A 24,270-nucleotide genomic window follows, 5' to 3' on the forward strand; every position below is an offset into this window, starting at 1 on the left:
ATAACTGCTCAGTGAGTGTTTAACATACACGCACACACTCAGATATAATGGTGTGAAAAAGTATTCGTCCCCCCCCCCCTCCTGAATTTTTTTTTTTTTCATATAACACACACAAAGGTTTCAAATCATCAAACCGATATTGGTATAACTCAGAGACAACTCAAGGAAAAACAAAATGCAGTTTTCAAATGAGAATATATTAATTTATTAAGGCACCCAAAAAAAAAAAAAAAATCCAAAAATTTCTGATCCTCCGTGAAAAAAAGCAATTGCCCCCTTCTTATATGACCATACTTGTTGAATCAAGACATCAGTTAAATAGAAGCTTTCAAAGAATGTGAAGTAGCCTACAAGATCTCAAGAACCAATGCATCGTGCAACAAGCCAAAGAAATTAGAGAAGAAATGAGGAAAAAAAAGTGATTGAAATCCATCTATTTGGAAAAGGTTACGAAGCCATTTCCAAGGCTTTGAGCCATTATCCACAAATGGAAAAACCTGGGAACAGTGGCAAACCTTCCCAGGAGTGGATAACTAAATGAAATTACTCCAAGAGTGTGTCAACGACTCATTCTGGTGGTCACAAAAGAACCTCGAAACACATCGAAAGACCTGCAGGCCACGCTGGCCTCAATGGACCTATCTGACCTGTCAATCACTTGTACAATAATAGCCAAACATTGTCTTAACCCGTGTCTTGACACGCCCATCTCGCCGTATTGTCCCACAAGCATTGCTAGTTGTCAGTAGCCTGCGCTTGGAAAAGTTGTTACAAAGAAAATGGTCCTCAGATGTGCTTGGAGAACGTGCAATTCTGATCAAAGATATCCTGTTAGGTTACAAGGGGCCCGGTTGATTCATTTTCCAAAGCCAAAAACACAGTTGACGAAGTGTCTACGATGGATTAAGGCTCCCGGAAGAGCACACGCACGTATGTGTGGACAATATCAACAAATATAAGATTGCATGTTCAAAGGTAAGTAAGAGAGAAGTAACTTCTCTGAGATTGACTTAATTATTATCAGTGCTTTATTCATTGCAGGAGAACAACTTTCACTGTTAGAGTATCACTGACCTGCTGAATGAAGTGTGTAATGTTTTATGCTGAAGAGTCAGGTTAGGGATATGTAAATGCACCATGTCATGGAGGAGAAATATCTAGTTGCCTATTTGTATCACATCAGATTTTTAAGAAAGAGCACTGGGTTCCATTATGGGCCAAGTCAAATGAATACACCCACTCACATATAAAGACTACAATATTACTCGTGATCTTTCCAAGTAAAAAGTACTCACCCTGCTTTACATGCGCAGTACGATTCCACTATTTTATCCTGTTTGATTTCAATATGAAGTTTGTTAGGCGTCAAACATTTTTGCATCAATCGCCAATGTTTCGCTGTAACTCTGACATTGCATCCTGTTCCGTCCAAAATCTTAATTCCTTGTACATATCCTTGTGTAAAATAGTTATGACCTCTCCACAGAACCCTCTTGGACAAGTCTGGCACATTTGGCAAAAAACATACGGCAATGTTACCGGGAATACTTGAAAGAGAATCCACTTCAAACCTGTTCTGTTCAGTCGGCATTTTGGAAGATTGTGGCGGTTGGCAACTGTTGCTAAGGGCAGCGCAGCTGAAGATTGCCAGTCGGAAAGGTCTAATAAGGTCAGTGTTCATGACTCTACCGTAAGAAAGACGCTGGCCAAAAATGGCATCCGTGGGAGAGTTCCCAGGCGAAAACCTCCGCTGTCAGCAAAGAATACAAAGGCTTGGCTCACGTTTCCCAAAAAACATCTTGATGATCCTCAAGACTTTTGGAGAAACATTCTGTGGACTGACGAGTCAAAAATTCAACTTTCTGGAAGGTGTGCAGCCCGTTACATCTAGCCTAAAAATGGCAAAGCATTTATTGAAAAGAATATTACGCCAACTGAAGCATGGTGGTGCCAGTGTGATGTTCTGGGGCTGCTTTGTCGCCTCAAGACCAGGACAACTTGCTGTGATTGATGGAAAAATCATTTCTGATGTGTACCAGAAAATCCCGAAGGAGACCATCTGCCAATCTTTTTGTGCCCTCAAACTCAACGCTCGTGGATCAGGGAGCAGGACAACGATCCGAAAGACACTAGCAAAACCAACTCTGAATGGTTCCAAAAAAAAAAAAGCAATTAAGCCTTTGGAGTGGCCAAGTCAAACTCTGGATTAACATCCAATTGAGAAGCTGTGGTGTGACCTTATACGGGCAGTTCATGCTAGAAAACCTTCCAATATGGCAGAGTTGAAACAATTCTGCAAAGAAGAGTGGGACAAAATTCTTCCAGAGCGATGTGAAGACTCATCACCAACTGTCACAAACGTTTGATTTCAGCTACTGCTGTCAAAGGTGGCACAACCCTTTATTAGGTTCAGCGGGCTTTATTAAGTTCACATAGGGTCAGAAAGGTTTGGATTTGTTTGTGCATTGATAAACTGAATTGTCATTTGAAGAGTGAATTCTCTATTTCCTTGTGTTGTCTCTGAGTGACATGAAAATTGGTTTGATGATTTGAAACTTTTGTGTGTGATATCCCCCCCCACAAAATAAAAAAATCTGGATAGGGTGAATACTTTTTCAAGGCCAATATATATCCATTCATCTTCCAAGATGCTTATCCAGACAAGAGCCGCGGGAGTGCTGAAGCTTATCCCATCTGTCATCAGGAAAGAGGTGGGGTGAACCTTGAATTGGTTGTCAACCAATCCCAGGGTACATGGAGACAGACAAGTTACACTCACAATCACACCTAGGGGCAATTTAGAGTATCCAATTACTGTTGCATGTTTTTGGGATGTGGGAGGAAATAGGAGTGCCTGTATAAAACTCATATAGGCGGAGGGAGAACATGCAAACTCCACACAGGGGGGGTGAAGTGCTACGATTTTAACCCTGGTCCTCAGAACTGTGAGGCCAACACCCTACACATGCGCCACTGTGCTGCCGATATTTTATATATATTCTCCAAGAAATTGTCTCTCATTATTGTGCCATTTAACAAAATATCATTTTGGTGATCCTGACTGACCCGAAACAGGTTTAGTATGATTTGACTTCAGACAGTGAGACAAAAAAATGAAATGTGTTTTTGGCGAGTGTAAAATCGTCTGGCTTCAACAGTATGTGACACCTCAAAATGTTCCCTGATCGGAACAGCAATGATCACAGCGTTTTTGATGCTGCCTGGTAGTACGTGTGTGAGAATCAATACCCAGATATGCAAGTGTGTGTCACCAACTGGAATTTGCTCACAATTGTCCAATTCAGTCTGCTGCATCTTTGTGTATGTTCGGGCCTAGCGTATCAAAATGGGTTTGACAATCACAAACATTAAAGTTTGCTAAATATCCCAAGAAAAAAAAAAAAGCAGGAGGAAATCTACTTTCTCAGTGTAGTTGCCTTTTCCCTGCTCAAAATCATCATCATCACTCCCATCGAGTTTACCATTGGGCATTTTGAAACAGCTATTTAATTAGCTGTGAGGTCACAGTCTGTTGCATGACAGCTGTATTAAATACAATTTAAATGCAGTGTTCGACGAAAGACTGCAGGAGTCTGCGGTGACAAGCACACCACAGATTAGCCACAAAAAAGGCAGAGGAGCACTCTAGATGTGGAAGAGGGAAGCAAACAAGGATGAAGTCGTTGTTAGGCACAGTGTGGATCAAGCCTGGTCACTTGGTCCCAGCTGCAGCTTCTCCTGCTTATGCTTATCCAGCCATTCTAAGATTTGTTGTCTGAGCTCCTCGTTTGGCCTGATCTGGTCCATGGTGAGAGGGCTGCGGTTGAACGGGTCTGTCTGGTCACTGGAATGAGGACACACTTTTTATAGAAGCACTACAAAGACACATCCTGTTTAACTTTTGTTTTAGTTGCTTGTGGACATCAAAACCTCTTGGGCTATGTTGACACTGCAGATCAATTTAGATTTTTTTTGCCCAAGGTGACTTTTATTCCCCACCATTTCCAACACAGGCCTCTTTCCTTCGTGCATATAAATCTGATACCTATCTGATGCGAGTGCAAGTAGCACAATGTTGCACGCATCTGACCTATACGTCATCAAAAGGCGACAAATGTCATGATAAAATTCGACAAAATAGACACGCCATTAAATTAATGGCAGATGAAGGAGCTGAAAACAGTTGGTGGCAAAAAGAAGAGGTTTTAGAACTGATTAATATAAGAATACTGTATGTTGTCTCCAGTTGCACATAATCCTTGAAATTGCCACAAATTAGTCATGGTGAAACCTACGCAAGGCGCGACATTTACTTCTATAAAAAGGGCGCCCGTGGCAAAACAGATGCAGAACACAAACCCTTTCACTTATTTGTTCAACCAAACCCAAATTATAGGCGTGCAATTGCCCTTATGTTGAGCTAACCTGAGGAGATGCCTTGCTATTGTGGAGCGGTCGACCGTGACATTGGAAGAAGGAAGGAGAACGGGATCCAACATCAGGGTGGACATAATTGGATCTAAGAACTCTTCCGGGGCTTCTGCATAAGTTTCCTCCTCCTGTTGCTGTCGATCTGCATGTGACTGGAGTACATGCACAGTCACAGGATAGTTTGATTTTCAACAGATACAGATGACACCCCCCTACCCCTCATTTTTTTTAATTTATTCGATTTTCCCTCTAAGATTCAAACTATACCTTTATTTTATCAGCAAGCAGTCCAAAAGCTACTATCATGTCCCCAGGTTTGTTGATCTTCTTCAGTACCCTCACGGTTTGGGCAAAGAGGGTAGGGGAGTACGACCGTCCATCCTTTGGGACAGTAGCACAGAAATTCTCCTCATCTCTGTCAAAGAAATATTCAAATACATTTTTTCTCGTAAACCAAAGTAAGTGCTTAGCCCTCCAACCAACATGAACAATATCACATTAACTCAACTGTTTGTGACTCCATTGGTCAATGGTGTTCAAGAAACTGTTAACAACATACCCTAGGTTCAGGTAGATGGTGCAGATGTCAGAGACAAGCTGCTGCGGCTTGAAGTCAAACTCGCTGAAGTCCTTCACTTTAAGGGCACCCATCTTGGGTCCAACCAGATGCTGCAGGAAGTAGTTCAGCATGGAGATGATCCTCTCAGCCAGAAAAGGGTGAACAAATATTCCCTTGATCTCTGGAACAAAAAAAAAAACATAAGTGAAAAAGAAAAGTAAGGATCTAAAATATACATTTAACGGGTCTGACCTGAGGTGAGGAAGGCCAGCGTGCCGATAGTCTCATTAGACATGATATTGTGGAAGCGGCCCAGCTGTCCAAACATCTGCAGGTTTGACTCCCTTTCCCGTTGGGCATCGGGAGTCAGGTCATCCCACTCTCCTCGATCCTGTTCCAGCTGCAGAATCTTAATTTTGCTCAGGTACTACAAGATTGAAAACAAAAACAACTAGTGAAAACTCCTTTCTTTTCAGCAATGTTGCAGAAAAATAACACTAATAGGGTGTGCATTATTGCCGTGCAAAGATTTTTGTTTTGTAGCTTGACCTGAATAGCCTCGTCTAAAAGGAAGATGGCATCATTCATCAGCAAGTTGAGGAACCTGAGGAACAGAGGAGGATTCATGGCCTCCAGGTTCTTGGATGCATAGTCTGCCAAATGCTGAGAAAACACAAAATATATTACCTCAAGTTTGATACTTGGGAGTTGGAAATAAGAACATCATAACAACCAAGTGGGTTTTTTTCTCCCTGAAACAGGGTGGAAGAATAGAAAGCCAGTTTCCTCTAATACCTTTATACTCTCTCTATAGTTATTTTCACCCCACATGAACTTGAGGATGGGATACATGGGTCGTCTGTAATTAAACTTCTGTTCAAACTGATGAGGATCGCCTGAAGAACAACAGAAAAGGAAATGTTTACATCCAAGTTGACTATTTCTAGTAATACAATCTATAATTTCTCTCTGGAGACCATCAGAATTAAATTATTTATTGGGTTTCACAAACACCCGAGGTACAGTGAAGAAAATAAGTATTTGAACACCCTGCTATATTGCAGGTTCTCCCACTTAGAAATCATGGAGAGGTCTGAAATTTTCATCGTAGGCGCATGTCCACTGTGAGAGAGATAATCCAGAAATCACAATGTATGATTTTTTTAACGAATTATTTGTGTGATAGCTGCAAATAAGTATTTGAACACCTGAGAAAACCAATGTTAATATTTGGTACAGTAGCCTTTGTTTGTAATTACACAGGTCAAACGTTTCCTGTAGTTGTTCACCAGGTTTGCACACACTGCAGGAGGGACTTTGGCCCACTCCTCCACATAGATCTTCTCTAGATCAGACGGGTTTCTGGGCTTTTGCTAAGAAACTGAGAGTTTCAACTCCCTCCAAAGATTTTCTACTGGGTTTCGGTCTGGTGACTGGCTTGGCCATGCCAGAACCCTGATATGCTTCTTACGGAGAACTATGAGTGATGCATAAAAAAAAAATTCAGCTAGCTAAGCAATGTACAAGGCAGAAATGAATCTGCACACAAACTTTCCTTCTTGTCTGATTTGTAACAACAGTTACTCAAATACATATAATCTAAAAAAATTCATTCATTATTGTCTTAAAAAAACAGATTTAATCTTGAGGCAATGTAACGAAACACAGCTCCCGCAGCGTGAAGAGCCAGAGTTTTAAGACACTTCTCAGACTGCAAGTAAGTAGTGTTATATTTCTTCTTATGCTCTTACAATCCTTAAAATTGGTTACCAATGCGTATAACTTAGATGACATAAACACGGACCAACAGTATCAATATATGAAAAATATTCAAGTGACCATATTCGCAAATACAGTATGGGGTTATTTGCCTGATAGCATCTATATAATAAACAATATCTTTATACTCTGCTCTTCAAGCTGCAGTGTCTCACCTGTAAATTCAATGTCTACAAACACAGTGATGAGGGCTTCGGCCAACTGAGGTCCATATTTGTAAGAGCAGAAGACTCTCTGTCGCTGGAAGACAATTGGTTGAGGACTGCCAGGTGCCAGAGGCAACATGTGGGGCATCACCGCCTCTAAGACCTCTGCTAGCTCCGCTCTTAAATGAGGATTCTTCATCCTGTTGTGAATGCAATAAGAGGTTTTTGCTGAATCATTGGAGGCTATGTATTTTATCTAATACAATCGAATCATATGCCATACCTCTCTACATTACCCATGAAGACAGTGATAAAATTCAGAATCTGCTCCAGACATTCAGCAGAGGATTCCAAAACATCATCAGCAAATGGACGCAGAAAGATGAAAAAATCTCCCACGTTCTCTGCAAAAAACTCTGAAAAACATAAAGGCACTGTAGTGCATGCCACAGCACATGACCCGCACCGGTGAACATTGAGAAATATTTCTCCTTTGTGCTACCCCGACGTTCAGTTAGGGAACTCTGAGGCTGACTGCCATAACAACTGTTTTATGAATCTTGTGCGGCCCCAGCCTCACAACCCAACACAAGCTTGAGGCCCTGTAGCTCAGTGGTTAGAGCACTGGTTTGGTGAACTAGGGGTTGTGGGTTCATATCCCACTGGGGCTTGTGGGTTCATATCCCACTGGGGCTTGTGGGTTCATATCCCACTGGGGCCTCCACTCCCTGAGAAGGGTTGCGTCAGGAAAGGCATCCCGCGTAAAAAAATTGTGCCAAACATATATGTGCGTTCATCTGAGATGACACGCTGTGGCGACCCTGAAAGGGACAAGCCGAAAGAAACTTACTTACTGGAAGCACTGGGTGATCTTATTTCTGAACAAGGAAGTGCATTTCCACCGAATGGCCCCTGAATGGAAAAAGGCCACTTGGTGTTTATATAGTTTGGGTAGCCTCATCCTTGTAATGTCACAAGAATATTTTTCAGCCCCACCCACAAAATGTGAAAAAGTTTAAAGGTAAAAAGGTTTGAACCACATCTCAACCGATACCAGATTGCTAACAGGCTTTGCCCATTTTCAGCACTTGTTTGGAAATAAAACATTTTGGGGATCTTACAAACTGGTTTCAAAACAGTCTCGAAATAAAATTTGCTGCAGATTGCCCCAGTGTAGAGCAGGGTTTTGAGAATCACTGGTTTAAAAGATTCAATGTACTGATCCCTTGAAAAGCTTCAACCTTACCTGGTACAAAAGAGAGCATGGTGTTCGGCAGGGAGGGCAAAGGAAAACTAAGTTCTACATGTTCGGAGCCCTGGTTTCCCAGAGCGAGCTGAACCAGCAGAGCAGCAGTGGACGCTTGGAGGTTAAGGCAGCATTGAAGCATGGCAGGCTGTGTAGTGGCAGCTTTGGTAGACAAGAAGACAATCATCAAGCGCTCAAACTGCTCCAAGAGCTGCTCCGTCCTGGGGTTTCCTGTGCGATGGGCCTCCTCGCATGTCACCTGGAGCCGGTGAAGTGACTGGTTCATCTTGACCAGCCGCTCGTGGAGTCTGCAGATACACAATGATCACAATACAACACTGACTTATGTTTGTGACATACCACAATACTACATCTACAGTATACTCAGCGTATAGGAATCTATCCCAAAGCTTCAGACAAGTAACTATTTGTTAATTATTGTACCATATTTTCTTCTGACATGGTTAGCCATCCTTGCTGTGTCCTAAAGCTATGTCACACCCAGCATCATAATTTTGATGACAATGTTCAGTGAACCTGTGGAAGCCGAGATGCAGGGTGAGCTGTGTGAGGACGAGGTTTTCCGTCAGCAGGCTGTAGGACTCCACTGTGGGCTCTTGTGTGTGCTGAGAGGGCATGGGGGTCAGACAGGTTTCCTTGTCAAGTCCTGGCAAAGGATGCAGCTGATTATTGAACTGTGAAAGGTAATGTAATCTTTTGGAAAATGCCATTACCACTACAACGAGACCTACATGAAGCATTTCCATAAAACGTAAACAAGCGCACTAAAATAGTGCAGAGCTAATCAACACTTGAAAATCTAAAGGAATGCTAGGAATCTTCTGGATCAAAAAGAAGACATTGTAATACAATCCTACATACTGCTGGCTCAACAACTTGATCTAAAGCAATTTAACAGAAAACCTGTCAACTGAGACAAACAATGTTAGATTAAAATATTGCAGTCAAATTTGCCCCCTGGATGATGTCGTAACAAAACTCATTACAGCTTTTGAATTTTCATACTGTAAGTTAAGATGGCATCAAAACATTCATTCATTCATTTCCGTACCACTTATCCTTACTAAGGTCGCGGGCGTGGCCGAGACGATCGCATCGGGTGAGAGGCAGTGTTGACCTTGAATTGAGTGTCAGGCAATTGAAGGGCATGTACAGTATAAATTAAAAACTATTCACACTCACATTCAAACCTATGGCCAATTGAGAGTCCTCAATTAACCAACCATGCATGTTTTTGTGATGTTGGCGAAAACCGGAGTAGCTGGAGAAAACCCACGCAGGCACAAGGAAAATATTTCAAACTCCACACAGCCGAGACCGGTTTTAAACCTGGGTCCTCAGAACTGTGAGCCAATCTGTCCGTGCCGCCCCAAGGACAGGAAAAGGATTTCAAAAATGTGCTAGGACTTCTACTATGATGGCAAGTATCCAGAACCCCTTAACCCCAACAGGATGACTGGTTGCAAGTGATGGAAAGATGAATGCAGCCAAGTTCAGGGAAAATGACCCGAAGCACACACTAAAATGATGAAGGCGTGGCTTCAGAAGAATTCTGTGATTGTTCTTGAATAGCCCAGCCAAAGGCCTGACTTAAACCGAATTGAGTATTTCTGGAGCGACCTAAAAATGGCTGTCGAACAACGTTCACCATCCAACCTGACAGAACTGGAGAGGACAAATAGCAGAGGATCCCCAAATCCAGGTGTGAAAATTTTTTTTCATTGTTCCCTAAAAGACTCATAGCTGTATGAGCTCAACAGGTGATACTACTAAATACTGAACAAAGGGTCTGCATACATACGGCTGTGATATTTTAGTTTTTCTTCTTCAATAGTAAATCCGCAAAAATTTCAAAATTCCCTTTTTTCCTGTCAATATATCAATGAATCCTGTGCGTACATCGATGAGGACAAAAAATAATGAACTTAAATCTCCTTCTTTTCCTTTCGGCTTGTCCCATTAGGGATCGCCACAGCGTGTCATCTTTTTTCATTTAAGCCTAACTTGTGCATCCTCCTCTCTAACACTCACTGTCCCCATGTCCTCCCTCACAACATCCATCAACCTTTTCTTTGGTCTTCCTCTCGCTCTTTTGCCTGGCAGCTCCATCCTCAGCACCCTTCTACCAACATACTCACTCTCTCACCTCTGAACATATCCAAACCATCGAAGTCTGCTCTCTCTAACCTTGTCTCCAAAACACCCAACTGGCTGTCCCTCTAATGAGCTCATTTCTAATTCTATCCTACCTGTTCACACCAAGCAAGAACCTCAGCAACTTCATTTCTGTCACCTCCAGTTCTGCTTCCTGTCGTGTCTTCAGTGCCATCGTCTCTAATCCGTACATCATGGCCAGCCTCACCACTGTTTTATAAACTTTGCCCTTCATCCTAGCGGAGACTCTTCTGTTACATAGAACACTAGATACCTTCCGCCAACTGTTCCACCCCGCTTGGACCTGTTTCTTCACTTCCTTACCACACTCTCCATTGCTCTGTATTGTTGACCCCAAGTATTTGAAGTCGTCCACCGTCGCTATCTCTTCTCCTTGGAGTTTCACTCTTCCTCCTCCGCCCTTCACATTCATGCACATATATTCTGTTTTACTTCGGCTAATTTTCATTCCTCCCCTTTCCAGTGGTACTCTGTCATAGGCTTTCTCTAGGTCTACAAACTGTCATGGGCTTTTTCTAGGTCTACAAAGACACAATGTAGCTCCTTCTGACCTTCTCTCTACTTTTCCACGAGCATCCTCAAGGAAAATAATGCATCTGTGGTCCTCTTTCTAGGCATGAAACCATACTGTTGCTCACAGATACGTTTGTCCTGACTGTAGCCTCCAATACTCTTGTGGCTCATCATCTTTATTCCTCTCTAGTTTCCACAGCTCTGAACATTGCCTTGGTTTGTAACTTAATCAAAAGTGTTCATGGTACCCCTGTGCCCCCACTGTCATAACGCCACGTCCCACTCCCCAGTTGAAAAACCACTGCTGTTAACCAACCCGCATTGGTAATACGGCAAGGGCGATAAATATAATCATGAGATGAAAGATATATTTACCTCTCGCATGCACATTGCGAATGCGCCTCTCGTCTTCACTCAAGTCTTTCACTGCACAGTACGTGGGGTTAAAAGTGAGCAATTTGGGGGACCGAGGCCGGCAAAAGGGTTGGCACAGCTTCAGAAGTGCAGCACCCAAATTCAAGAAGAATGCATCTGAGGCGTACATCTGAAAGAAGATCTCTGGCATTTGATTGGCCCAAATCTTGGCCCGGCCCGAGTTTGCATGTAGGCAGTTGCCCAACCATGACAGTAGCAGGTGGCGTGTCTCATTCGACCGCTGGAGCAAGTATTTAAACATTTGATGCAGCTTGTCATGAAATTGGCCCATAAACTGCAAAAGAAAGTGAGTAAAGGTAATCATAGTGCCCTATCAGTACACTGGGTTGACAATCAAGAGTGGCTGCAGTGACAACATAAGACTGTCAGAAATATTCACCTGATGAATGTTGGCCTCCTGGAACTTGGTCTCCTGAGGACTAGATCTAGAGGGGTTAAGGAAGTACCCATGTCCCTCCACCACTCCTGGTGTTTTCAGTAAGCAAGATACACTCAGCACGGTTCCTAAAAGGCTCTTTTGGTACAGCAAGCCATTAGCCGGATCTTTGGGTTGAATGTGTTCCATCAATACCTGGAAGCATTAAGTATCAGTGACATGTCATTGTAACATGTGCAAATAAAAAAATCCCTGAGAGCTTCCTGACCTTGGCGATGTCTTTATTGTAGCTGAAATAAAGAAGCACATCAAGGTAGAAGTAAAACACGGGCTCACAAAGATCCATGTCTTTGATTCTACCCTGGAAAATATCAAGCACTGGAACGATCACCTCCTCGAAGGTCCGCACTTCTTGGTCAGAGAGCAAGCCCGCAATCACCTCCTCAACAAACTCCACCACCTCATCCGGCTCTGAAATCCCATTGAGACGTTGCAAGGAGCGAAAATTACATGTATAGCTTGCACTGTGACAAAGTCACCACACAGGAACTCAATTCGGAACTTACGTGCACTACTGTACGCATCAAGCAATAGGTCCAGTAGCTGCTCATACACACTTTGGTTGACGTAGATCTCCGGAGTGAGCAGAACTGTGCTTGTGTTTGACACCGTCAGATTCTTACAACGAATGGAGAACGGCAGTAACTTCTCTGGCACCTTAGTCACCTGATAAAAGTGAAGAGAGAGGAATCACTGAATAATGTAAAAGTTCATTAGATTGACAAAATTAGCCCAAAATCAAAATGAAGAGCTAAAGATATTTTATTGTCCACTATGACGTGATGAAAGTCTAGTCAAAGTTGATTAATCAAGGACGTCAGAGTCCCTAAACATTTTTTCAGCCACAGACTGGTTAGGTAGAAAGAACAAATAAAAACAATTGATTAAAAATACATAACGTCATACATTGGCTGCAGTTTGTAATTTGTGGGAGCTCTGTCCGTGTTCCTTTCAACCAGTCTCATTTTCTGTTTGATAGAATTCCATAGCGTGTTAAAAAGAAAAAAAAGTTTCCACTTGTGCTTTTACTGTAATTTCAGGATAGACTTGCATATTTTCCAAATGAATAGGTAAGTGGCTCCTTTATTTGGTAAACTATTGTATTGTATGAGAGTATTAACTGCTGTATGGCCATTTTACGATAAGTGTTATAACAAAGTGTTGTAAAATGACGAGCTCTTGAGAAAATGTTGTTACTCGCCCATTGTTGCTCATTACATTTTGTCGACAAAGATGGAACTTCAATTCATTACGCTGCCCCCCTTCCTTGCTGGCTTTCCCATTCAACTGCTAGTATGAATATTTTAGAACTAGGGCCGATTGGAATAGCTGTAGCTCACAGAGCTAATCACTGTTCTCCTCCACCACCAGTTCATTAACATATTCCAACACCCGTGAAGTTGGAAAACGTTTGCAACATTGAGTGAAAAGTCCTCCGTAAATTGGCCGATTGACGAGATGCCAAAAACGTGACAACAGATTTGTCAATTTCAAGCTTTAAAAGTCAATGCAGAATAGTAAAGTCAAATTATTGCCGAACTGGTTCAACTTCATGCCCCATGTTCTATTATTATACCTCTTCCTTTGCCCTCTGATAACAAGCAAAGAGGTATGGGATGGCACATTTCTCTCCAGCATCACGGTCTGCTGACAGGTTCACAGCATTGCATGACGTCATATAGATGAGGTGGTTTCCTGGTTCAGGCAGCAGCAAACGATTAAACAGTGCCTGAAAGAAATAAATAGTGCAAGCACGTGCCACAATAAAGATCTTGTGATACTCTCTGTAAATTTAATGTTTGCTCCTGTAAAAGTAACTAATAGCTTGTGAGAATACATATATTCAAAGCTTAAGAAAGGATTTTGGCCCTCCAACCTGTTCTATGTTGTCCATGTCCAGCCAATCCTGTCCATCCAAATCAGCCGCCATCTCCTCCAGGAAAACACAGCGAGGTGGGATACCATTGTCCCCTCTAAGACTGGGATCACCTAAAGGTAATGATCAAAAGTGCATGTGCACTAGGTGAATCACACAGAGAAGACTTAACATTTAACCACACAAGAATAAGAGAATTCCATTCATCAGACAGTTTATTTCTGTGTGTGGGGAATGTATTGCAGTGCCATCTGCATGCATGTACACTGGATGGCTTGGGGCTTTTTTAGAGTGTACTTCCTATAAATAACAGCGCATCCTTAAACAGAACACCTATCACGCTCAAAATGAGACTTCCGAGAAATGTGAGGGTAGTGAGTCATGATTCAGTTCCCACACACAGTGACTTCACACTGACAAAATCAAGGTTTGACGGAGTGATAGAGGACAAACATACAACATTAAAAAAACATCTTTGGGGGTGTCATAGTACCCAGATTACATTAGTGTCACTTAGAGGACTGGAGTGGAACATTAGTCCTTCCATTTCTTTTGCACAACTTGTCAACATCAGGGCCTCAACCATAGGACAATTTAATCTTCTACCGCACTGACGTCACTGCGGCTCTTCCGTGTATAGTTGGCCTTTATACTCTAGCGCAACCCATGCACACAGTTTTGAAAATCAGAGGTGTCACGAAGGGTGGTCTTGGGTAGGACAGGGGTGCTCAATGCGTCAATCGCGAGGTAGTCTTGGTCAATTGCGGGACAGCATGTCAAAAAAAGGAAAAAAAAGTCAACCAATGTTCCCTCTAACCTGCGCGCGTGCGCAATTGTGCACCGCTGACGCTCTTAGCAGATATTCTGAGTTGCGCGCAAAAAAAAATCCAATGTAAATTGAAAGTATAACGTACAGCTATTTAGTTTGTGGCATTTTGCAATGTGATTCAATGAGTGATGACTGGTTGTTACAGCCAATGGCACAATTCACATACGCACTGTAAACAATGAAAAGAGGAAGCCACTGGTTCCTTTAGGTATCACACGGAACTTTCTCTCACAACGACCTTGCTCCGCCACCCTGTTTCCTACTTTACCTTGCCCCCCGCTGTTAAAGACGTACACTCAAAACTACAAGTGTTACAGCACTTACACAGACCATTAATGTGTTTAATAATGACAGCGTCCACCACCGCTGCTTTAGTTAGCAACACGTAGAACAAAGACGAGCTAAACATGCTGCTTATGTTTACTTTAGATATTATTGGAGAAAGTTAAAAAAGAAATGCTCTTTTTCTAAAGATGCAATGACTGTCGGAGTACATGAATAATCGAAGAAAAAGTGGTTAAACTGGACGAGATTTTCTCTTTTCCGAGTGGGAAAGGTCTGGTCTGAAGCCAACATAGAAAGTGCAGGATGAGATGGTGCGTAATTTTAAAATTCCACCTTGGCACAGCCTAATCCAGGATGAAAGCACAGACAATCCAGTGCACAAAAAGCTAATTCTGTATTTTAAATATAGGAGGCACTGTAACATTAACCTTAAAACGGTTTGAGAGCATCATCATCATATAAATCATCCCCCCAGCCCCCTGTCGGTAGCTTGCGAGAGGCTGGCTGCTTGAAAAGCAGGTCTTGAGGTAATAAAGTCTGGGCACCCCTGGGCTAGGATGTGACAGGGTGGCGGTTCCTTAGCACTTTTTGGTCATTTCTGGTCTCAGTTTTCACTTTTCTTTCCTTTCCGTAAAAAGGAACAAACCAACAACAATGGCGGCTGTGGAACATTGAAGAAAGTAACCCGGGTTACCATTTTCTAAGATACTTTTGAAATCAAGTAATCAGTAACATTACTTTTTCAAGCTAAATGTGGCAACCGTTTTGAGTTATGAGCCTCAGTTTGAAAAGTGACAGCAGATAGAGAACCATTCTTAATAAAGTGATACCTCTACTTACGAACGCCTCTAGTAACGAAAAATTAAGGTTATGAAATGCCTTTTCGGAAAAATATTATCTCCAGCTGCGAAAGAAAATTCAGAATATGAAAGGAAAAAAATAGGCACTGGATTCGCAGCCCCCAATTTCCACCGAACGTAAAGATCTTGTATCTTGAGTAACTTTAGTGGAATTAAGAGGTGTGCATGCATACATTCGTACGTGTTTTCTCTCAGCTCTCAAACGTTTGCCTCATCCATCCCCCACGATGCCTTTTACTTGTCACTCACCCTTCTCTATGTATAGTCACCCAATGCCAAAGGTAAAAGAACATAATTTGTATTTTTCTTTACATTGTGTACTTTGAATGCATTTTTTAAAAAACTCTATTACCTTGTCAGAATTTGATACTGTTGACCAAAAAACTGTATCGAGAAAACTGTTCGGCAGCTGAAGCCACCAACGAGCTGTCTCAACTCAATACAATCTGACTTTTTCAAACTATTGTGTAGTCAGTGCTAGCTGATTTAACTGAATGAGCTCAAATTTTCTTCAACTAAACCACAACAAAACTGAGACAATTGTTTGTGAAAATAAAGAAAAGAGAATTAGCCGTTACTAAAAATGTAGCTTCACTATCTTTAAAAACCAAAGACCCAGTCTGAAATCTTGGTGTTCTGATAGATTCCGATCTGACTTTCAACAGTCATATCAAATCAATCACAAAAACTGGCTTTTATCATCTGAAGAACATATCTCGAGTGAAGGCTTGTATGTGTCAAGCAGACCAGAAAAAGCTCAACCATGCTTTTATCTCACTATTGTTTTGGTCCTCTGACTGGACTCCTCAAAAAGAGCTTTAAACAGATGCAGCGTATTCAGAATGATGCAGCTCACGTTCTGACCAGATCTAAGGACGTCAGAGCATATAACTCCAATTCTAAAGTACTTTCACTCGCTTCCAGTCAGCTTTAGAATCAAATTTAAAGTTCTGCTGCTGGTTTATAAATCACTAAAGGGTTTTGGTCCTGAATATATGAAACAAATGCTTACGGAATACAAACCCGGTAGAGCCTCAAACTCAGGTCAAATAGTGGAGCGCAGAGTCCAAGACAAACATGGCGAAGCAGAATTTGGCTATTAGGTTGCACACCAATGAAATAAGTTGCCAACAGAGGTGACATCAGCCCCAAGAGTGAATGTTCTTAAATCCAGGTTGAGAATTTTTTTTTCCTCATGCTTTTTATAGTATTTCCCCTTTTAATGATATTTCTTGCACTGTTTTTAATTGTTCTTTTTTCCCATTTTAAATGTTTTATTTCTTTGTATTCCTTTTAATCATGTAAAGCACACTGAGTTACCTTCTGTATGAAATGTGCTATATAAATTTGCTTTCCCTTGCTTATAGCTAAGATGAAAAACACCATAGACAGCCTAATGAAACAAGAATTGATGTAAATATAAGTCTTTCAACAACTTTGAAAATAAGTTGTAGCTTCACATCCAGACAGAAGATACAACAATACTTACAAGTATATATTTATCTTTTGCAAAAATGGAATATTGCAGCTAAGGCCACAAGTCTTCTGTGTTTCATTAGAACAGCTATAAATTATGTAACATGTCCGTATGTTATACTGCCCCCTGATGGCCAAGGAATGCACACCAGAAAGTGCAGCACAATGCTTATCGAATTAACGTTAAGCGTAAACCGTTTAATTATTTAAAATCAATTTAATTATGGTATTGCAGTATGTTTTAATGAAGTATAATACTTCAGAGCGCTTCTTTTACTCATTAATTTTTTCTTTAGAGCACTGGAACGTAGAAAAGGCATTTCATGGTCACGGAACGGATTTACTTCGTAAGTCAAGGCACCACCAACAATGGTTGGAAAACACTGCAACAAGTCTAGTAACTGAGTGGATGAATGTATTGAAAGACTTTATTTACTTACTGTTGTCTAAGGTGAGGAGAAATATACGCTGGATCATGTGATTCACATTGAGCTGCTCGCACAGTTCCTGGCGGGATCGGAAGGATCGGCTTATCTCTGCCACAGAGTCGTCATTGTCATCAACGCTGTCTGACACAGAATTCTCAGACTCTGACTGGCTCTCTCCGGAGTCATCTTCTACAGTGTGACACGAACAGTCAGGGAACCTCATAGACAGGTGTATGTACAATTTTGTTAGACATCAAGGCTAGTACTGAAGGACGACATTTTGAAGTGGATCACTTTCTTAAAAATTTTTTATTACAAACTCGTCATCTTTTTTTGTCTTGTTTTATTACGTCATACAACTTTGCCATGGCATTCTGTTGTTCCTGATGTCGCACTGTATTGTATGCGGTCATGTCTGTGGGTGTAATTTATTTTCTTATTTAAGGTACTGATGGAGCGAGTGGGTTTGAGGTTTTGGTAGTGGTAGGGTGCTATGTTTCTATGTTGGTTATTGTTGTAATGTATGTTTTCTATGCTGATGCTGAATTTCAAAGGGCTGTCCTAAATAAATTTAAATTGATATCAAACCGTAATTACTCTTTTAGTTGCCTTTTTTTAAGATGAAGATTTGTGAACTGTAGCAGTATTGCTCTGCAGTCTCCCTCTAGGGGTATGCAACACAATCACTGAATAAATGTTCAGACCGTATAATATTGCAGTACCTTGAACTTTTTCATTCAAGTACTTCTGCGAAGTATAATTCAGCTGTATTTAAATTTTGAATACAGCAGTGGCTTGAGATAAAAGTGACAACTTTTTGGGGAAACAAGCCATCGTTCTGCACATATGTAGCTTTCACTGCTAAATTTTAAGATGTAACTACTGTATGGTGGCCGTGAACTCAGCTTCAGATACTACACAATTCTTCAAGAGAGACTTTAAGAGCTCAGCTTACTGCCAACAATGCAAAGCATGATAGACAGTCTAACGAATGGGATCAGCGTCTCTGCATTGTAACACTTGAAGCAACTGATATTTGACCACAAACTCTCTAGCAACGGATATAGACAAAAAGCATAACACTTAAAGGTATAATCTTTATCCTCTGTGAATAGTAATAATAGCATTACTGCAACTTACAGAGGAGTAACTTGTGACTATCTCCATATATGCCTATATCTGTTTTGTACTGCCTCCAAGTGGCTAAGGCGCACATGCCAGATAGGGCAGGATAATGTCCATTGAATTGAAGTAATGCAAAAAAAAATTGTCATTACTTTATGTTATTATGAAGTACATCATAGAGTGCTATTTTCCAATAAAAAAAAAATTTTGGGTTTATTTTGGGGAGGCTGGAACAGGTTCATGACATTTTCACACATGTTACGAGGGAAAGATGATTTGAGAGACAAGTTTTGAATTACGAACATGGTCACAAGAGACATTAAATTTGTATCTTGGGACACCCCTGACTATATGTTTAATCTTCAACAAATGTTCAAAAAATGTATTTAGGTCAACTTTATTTTAATCTTTGTGCAATAAATTTCGGCTTCGGGAAGTTCTTCATTACTCACGTGGGGGTCCAGTCGGTAACCGTGTAGACTTCTGGCCTGACGCAAACTGCTTGGCATCAGCCAAAGAGCTGAAGAGGGCAGCGAAGGGGTTGCAGGAGATGTTGTGGTGGTTGTTGTTGCCCTGGTCAGTCATCTCACTGATGCTCAACACTCAGTCATTGCCTTGAAGAGCACACATTAAAATAGATAAAGTTGAAGCCAGAAGTTTACATACATTGTGCAAAAAAACTGAATCTGAAGTCAAATCAGACCTCTCCTATTTCAGATGAGTCAGGATCACCGAAATCATTTAATTTTGTCAAATGCCACAAAATTAATTTCTTAGAGAATTTCATATAATTTTCATTATAGTCATAAGTTTACATACACAAAAAGTACTGTCTTTAAAGAATATGTGGAGACCCAGATTATGACATCATGACTTTGGAAACTCCTAAGAGGTTAACTGAGTAAATCTGAGTTAATTGATGGCACACTTGAGGATGTATTTAAGACCTCACCTTAAACACACTGCTTTTTGTTTGAAATTAAGAAAAAAAAATCAAAAGAAATTGGCGACGAAATCAGAGAAAGAATCATGAAGCTCCAAATGTCTGCCACATCCTTGGGTGCAGAACTCCACCAGTCAGGACTTAATGGCAGCGTGGCCCCACGGAAGCCTCTCCTAAGTGCAAGATACATGAGAGTCCAAATAGAGTTTGCTTAAAAAAAATAATCTGAAGGACTTCAAGAGGGTGAAAAACGAGATTCTCTGATCTGATGAGACCAAGACTTCCACCAACATTCACCATCCGACCTGAGTGAACTGTAGATCAGCAATGAGGAATGGCAAAGGATCCCCAAATCCAGGTGTGAAAACCTTGTTGCATCATTTCCAAAAAGACTCCTGGCTGTAATAGCTCAAAATGGTGCTTACTGATAAATGAGTCTTAATACTTATGGCTGTGTGATATTTGAGTTTTTCTTGATGAAAAATGACAATTCATTTCTTCCTGTCGGTATGGGGAAGTGAGTGAACTTTTAGGAAGAAAATGAAAATTGATTTTAGAAAACGGCAACCATGTGACAAAGTGAAAAATGTAAGGGGGTCTGAATATTTTCCATACCCACTGTGTGTGTCTCTATATGTATCCATCCATCCATTAACCGAGCCGCTCATCCTCGCAGGAGTGCCTATCCCAGCTATGTTCAGGCAGGATACACCCTGAATTGGTTGCCAACCAATTGCTGGGCATATATCTCTCTATCTCTCTCTATCTCTCTCTCTCTCTATCTCTCTCTATCTATCTCGAGAGAGAGAGAGAGATCTCGAGAGAGAGAGAGATAGAGAGAGAGAGAGAGAGAGATAGAGAGAGAGAGAGAGAGAGAGAGAGAGAGAGAGAGAGAGAGAGAGAGAGAGAGAGAGGAGAGAGAGAGCTCTCTCTCGAGAGAGAGAGAGAGAGAGAGAGAGAGAGAGAGAGAGAGAGAGAGAGAGCTCTCTCGAGAGAGAGAGAGAGCTCTCTCTCTCTCTCTAGCTCTCTCTCTCTCTCTCTCTCTCTCTCTCTCTCTAGCTCTCTCTCTCTCTCTCTCTCTCCTCTCTCTCTCTCTCTCTCTCTCTCTCTCTCTCTCTCTCTCTCTCTCTCTCTCTCTCTCTCTCTCTCTCTCTCTCTCTCTCTCTCTCTCTCTCTCTCAAACATCAATTCTAAAGTGTAATGTTGTGTTAAACAAATACAAAGAGAAATTATTTGCAAATTGTGTTCAGCCTATATTTAATTGAATACACTACAAACAAGGTATGTATGTAAGGTATGTGCTTTTGTGTAGCCTTGGCCAATGTTCCATCTGAGCTGCCCCTCTGCGCAATTGCGCACTTGTCGCACACTCTCAGCACACATGAAAACCGATTCAGCCCAGTGACCAACTACAGCCTGACTTTTTTTTTTTTTTTTTAAAACACTGACGCACGAGCTGCTATTCAGCCCACTTCTACTACCTAGTTTGTCTGATACCGCCCCCCTCCGTTCTTAAAGGGGTATATTCATAATTACAAACAGAACAAACACCCACAACTTTATATATGCAGGCATGAATAGTGGACCACACCCGCAACTCTATATCTGCGGACATGACTGACCACACCTGTATATATTTCACATGTTTGTGACTACCACGCTGTTGTAACATCCAGAATGTGGTTTGGCATTGTCTTGCTGAAATAAACAGGGGTTCCAAGAAAAACATGCTTGGATGGCAGCACATGTTTCTCTAAAATCTGTATGTACCTTTCAACAGTAATGGTGCCTTCAAAGATGTGTAAGTTACCCATGCCTGTGGAACTAACAAATCCCCATACCACCACGGATGCTGGCTTTTGAACTTTGCGTCCATAACAGTCCGGATATTCTTTTCCTCTTGGGCCCAGAGAACACGACGTCCACAATTTCCAAAAATAATATGAAATGAGGACTCGTCGGAGCACAGAAGCCTTTTGCAATTTGCATCAGTCCAACTTAGATGAGCTTGGGCTTTTACTTCGCATAGTAGAGTTTTAAGTTGCACTTACGTATGCAGCGCTGAACTGTATTTGCTGATATCGGTTTTCTGAAGTGGTCCTGATCCCATGTGGTGATATCCTTTCCACATTGACGTCAGTTTTTGATGCAGTGGCACCTGCGGGATCGAAAACATACAAATTGTATGATGGTTTTCAGCCTTGACGCTTACATGCAGTGGTTTCTGTAGATTCTTTGAATCTTTTGAAATTATGGACCGTAGATAACGAAATCCCTAAATTCATTGCAATTGTACATTAAGGAACATTATCCTTACACTGTTCAACTATTTTCTCACACACTCTCACAAAGAAATGAACCTTGCCCCATCGTTGCTCGTGAAGTCAAGGAAGCTCCTTTGATACCTAATCATAGCACCCAGGTGTTCTCTATTAGTCTGTTCACCTGTAGGACCTTCCAAAACAGGTGTTTGACAAGCATTCCTCAACTTTCCCAGTCTTTTTTGCCATCTGTCACAGTTTCATGGAATGTGATGCAGCCATAAAATTTGGAGTTAATGATTATTTGCAAAAAACAAGTTTGAACATTAAATATCTTGCCTTTGTAGTGTACTCAATTAAATATGCATTGAAAGGGATTTGCAAATTATTGTGTTCTGTCCCCACGTCATTGGCATTATATATACACACACACACACACATACACACACACACACACAACACACACACACACACACACACACACACACACCACACACACACACACACACACACACACACACACACACACACACACGCTCACCCCTGCCTTGACTCTCATATAATCTGAAGTGATATCCCATCTTAATTAATAGGTTTTAAACATGACACTGGTTCAACTTCTACATCTTATAACAGCTTTAACTCTTCTGAAAGGCTTTCCACAAGTTTTAGGAGTGTGTCGGGAATTTTTGGCAAAATATAGAACGTTGGCCTCACAGTTCTGAGGACCAGGGTTCAAATGCCATCCCTATTTGTGTGGAGTTTGGATGATCTCTCCATGCCCGCGTGGGTTTTCTCCAGGCACTCAAGTTTCCTCCCAGATCCCCAAAAATATGCATTAATTAGACACTCTAAATTGCTTCTAGGTATGATTGTGAATGCGACTGTTGTCTGTCTCCATGTGCCCTGTGATAGGCTGGCAACCAGTTTAGGGTGTACCCTGCGCCTCTACAGCTGAGGTTGGCGCCAGCACTCCTGCAACCCTCGTGGATAAGCAGCACAGAACAATCCATCCATCCGTTTGTATTAAATGACATGATTGTCATATTTTGTAATGAGGCAGTCGTACATTCTAGCTTCAGATTGAAGTTTGCTCACATGCAATAGCACTACAGTATGTTCATTACAATATGTTAGATTTGACTATGATAGAACATGTACAAGATATATAACAGACATACATAGGTGCCAATTCACTGGTTTGTGACTTATTTTACTACAATATATGAACGTTATATTTGTATACTTTGTCTGCCAACTTAATCGGTAGGTGAATGTGTTATGTCAGGTCATCGGCATATCTGAAATGTGTACTTTATGGAAATTGACCCTAGGTCACCCTATTCCAGCGATTACATCCAACAGTTTGAGTGATTTGGTTTTTAGAACTCGCTATCCTGCCTCACGTCTATTTATACTTTAGCTAGTTAGCTCGCCTGGAAAGCAACAAGCTAAGTTGTCTGTAGCTTATCGAAATCTATACAGCATATTCACACCAGAAATGCGTCACATAAATAACCGTCCTATAAATTCTAATGGATTGAGGTTTGCTGTCGTACCTTATTGACAGGAATCGTGACTATTTCGATAGTATATTGGGCTTCTTCTTTGTAGCAATAAAACGAATTCCGTCAATTCCCCACGAAATACAACACGTGACGTCATCAATACGAGCCGAACTGCAACCAGCAAGGTTTTCGTCTTTGGTTTTCTTTTCAGCACTTCTTTCAACCTCGGGTTTTATCATTATCATGGTATTTTTATTATTACTTTACTTTAGTAAACTGAATGTAATGTGATATAGCAACGTTTTTTAATAGCCGTTCATAATTTCAAAATTGTAACAAAATCACATTTATTATTATTATTATTGTTGTTGTTGTTGTTGTTGTTTATGCAGGCGGCACGGATGATAAAGATGGTAAAGCGTTGGCCTCACAGTTCTGAGGTTCAATCCCGGCCCCGCCTGTGTGGAGTTTGCATGTTTTCTCCGGGCACTCCGGTTTCCTCCCACATCCCAAAAACATGCAACATTAATTGGACACTCTAAATTGCCCCTAGGTGTGTGTGTGGATGTTTGTCTCTATATGCCCTGGGATTGGCTTTCAACCAGTTCAGGGTGTCCCCTGCCTCCTGCCCGTTGGCAGCTGGGATAGGCTCCAGGATAAGATGCAAAGAAAATGGATGGATTGATTATGCATGCATCTCAGTTGACTGGGCGAAACTAACCAACAAAATTACCGTTACCTATAGGAAGGGAGTGTAACTGCAACTCCATGCACATCATGATCCATCCGGGATAAACCAGCAATACACTGGCTTAGATGGGAAAAGATGACACGCTGTAGCGACCCCTAACGGGACAAGCCGAAAGGAAAAGAAGAAGAAGAAGACACTGGCAACAAATACACATTGCCGTAGTAGTAGGAAACATGAAGAGGCCTTC

The 24,270-nt window shown here is 41.4% G+C and overlaps 1 protein-coding gene across 3 annotated transcripts; it reads right to left on the bottom strand.

The window, feature by feature from the left end:
- Positions 1 to 55: 55 nt before the first annotated feature.
- On the bottom strand, positions 56 to 23,529 carry ube4a (ubiquitination factor E4A (UFD2 homolog, yeast)). 3 transcript variants are annotated; one of them, XM_061828034.1, is made up of 22 exons: positions 23,384 to 23,529; positions 21,615 to 21,721; positions 19,573 to 19,736; positions 19,073 to 19,234; positions 17,508 to 17,684; positions 13,618 to 13,730; positions 13,318 to 13,470; positions 12,248 to 12,407; positions 11,950 to 12,152; positions 11,685 to 11,876; positions 11,246 to 11,579; positions 8,699 to 8,828; positions 8,162 to 8,469; positions 7,199 to 7,331; positions 6,925 to 7,115; positions 5,786 to 5,886; positions 5,540 to 5,653; positions 5,243 to 5,417; positions 4,991 to 5,171; positions 4,699 to 4,846; positions 4,426 to 4,583; positions 56 to 3,844 (listed from the first exon to the last, which is right to left on the bottom strand). In XM_061828034.1, the coding sequence occupies exons 4-22, from the start codon at positions 19,203 to 19,205 to the stop codon at positions 3,703 to 3,705; spliced, it is 3,246 nt and encodes a 1,081-aa protein (XP_061684018.1). In that variant the 5' UTR covers positions 19,206 to 19,234; positions 19,573 to 19,736; positions 21,615 to 21,721; positions 23,384 to 23,529; the 3' UTR covers positions 56 to 3,702. The 3 variants fall into 3 exon arrangements, with proteins under 3 accessions (XP_061684018.1, XP_061684017.1, XP_061684020.1); XM_061828033.1 differs by lacking the exon at positions 19,573 to 19,736; XM_061828036.1 differs by lacking the exons at positions 19,573 to 19,736; positions 23,384 to 23,529 and adding an exon at positions 21,881 to 21,956.
- Positions 23,530 to 24,270: the final 741 nt, after the last annotated feature.

Source organism: Syngnathoides biaculeatus, chromosome 8 (genome assembly GCF_019802595.1).
Source record: "Syngnathoides biaculeatus isolate LvHL_M chromosome 8, ASM1980259v1, whole genome shotgun sequence".
Taxonomy (NCBI): Eukaryota; Metazoa; Chordata; class Actinopteri; order Syngnathiformes; family Syngnathidae; genus Syngnathoides; species Syngnathoides biaculeatus.

Coding starts and splice junctions, on each gene's coding strand:
- ube4a (XM_061828033.1), bottom strand. CDS start 19,205: ATGACTGACCAGGGCAACAACAACCACCACAACATCTCCTGCAACCCC. Junction 11,877..11,949: donor ACAATAAAGACATCGCCAAG/GTCAGGAAGCTC, acceptor TAATGCTTCCAG/GTATTGATGGAACACATTCA. Junction 5,654..5,785: donor ACTATAGAGAGAGTATAAAG/GTATTAGAGGAA, acceptor GTGTTTTCTCAG/CATTTGGCAGACTATGCATC.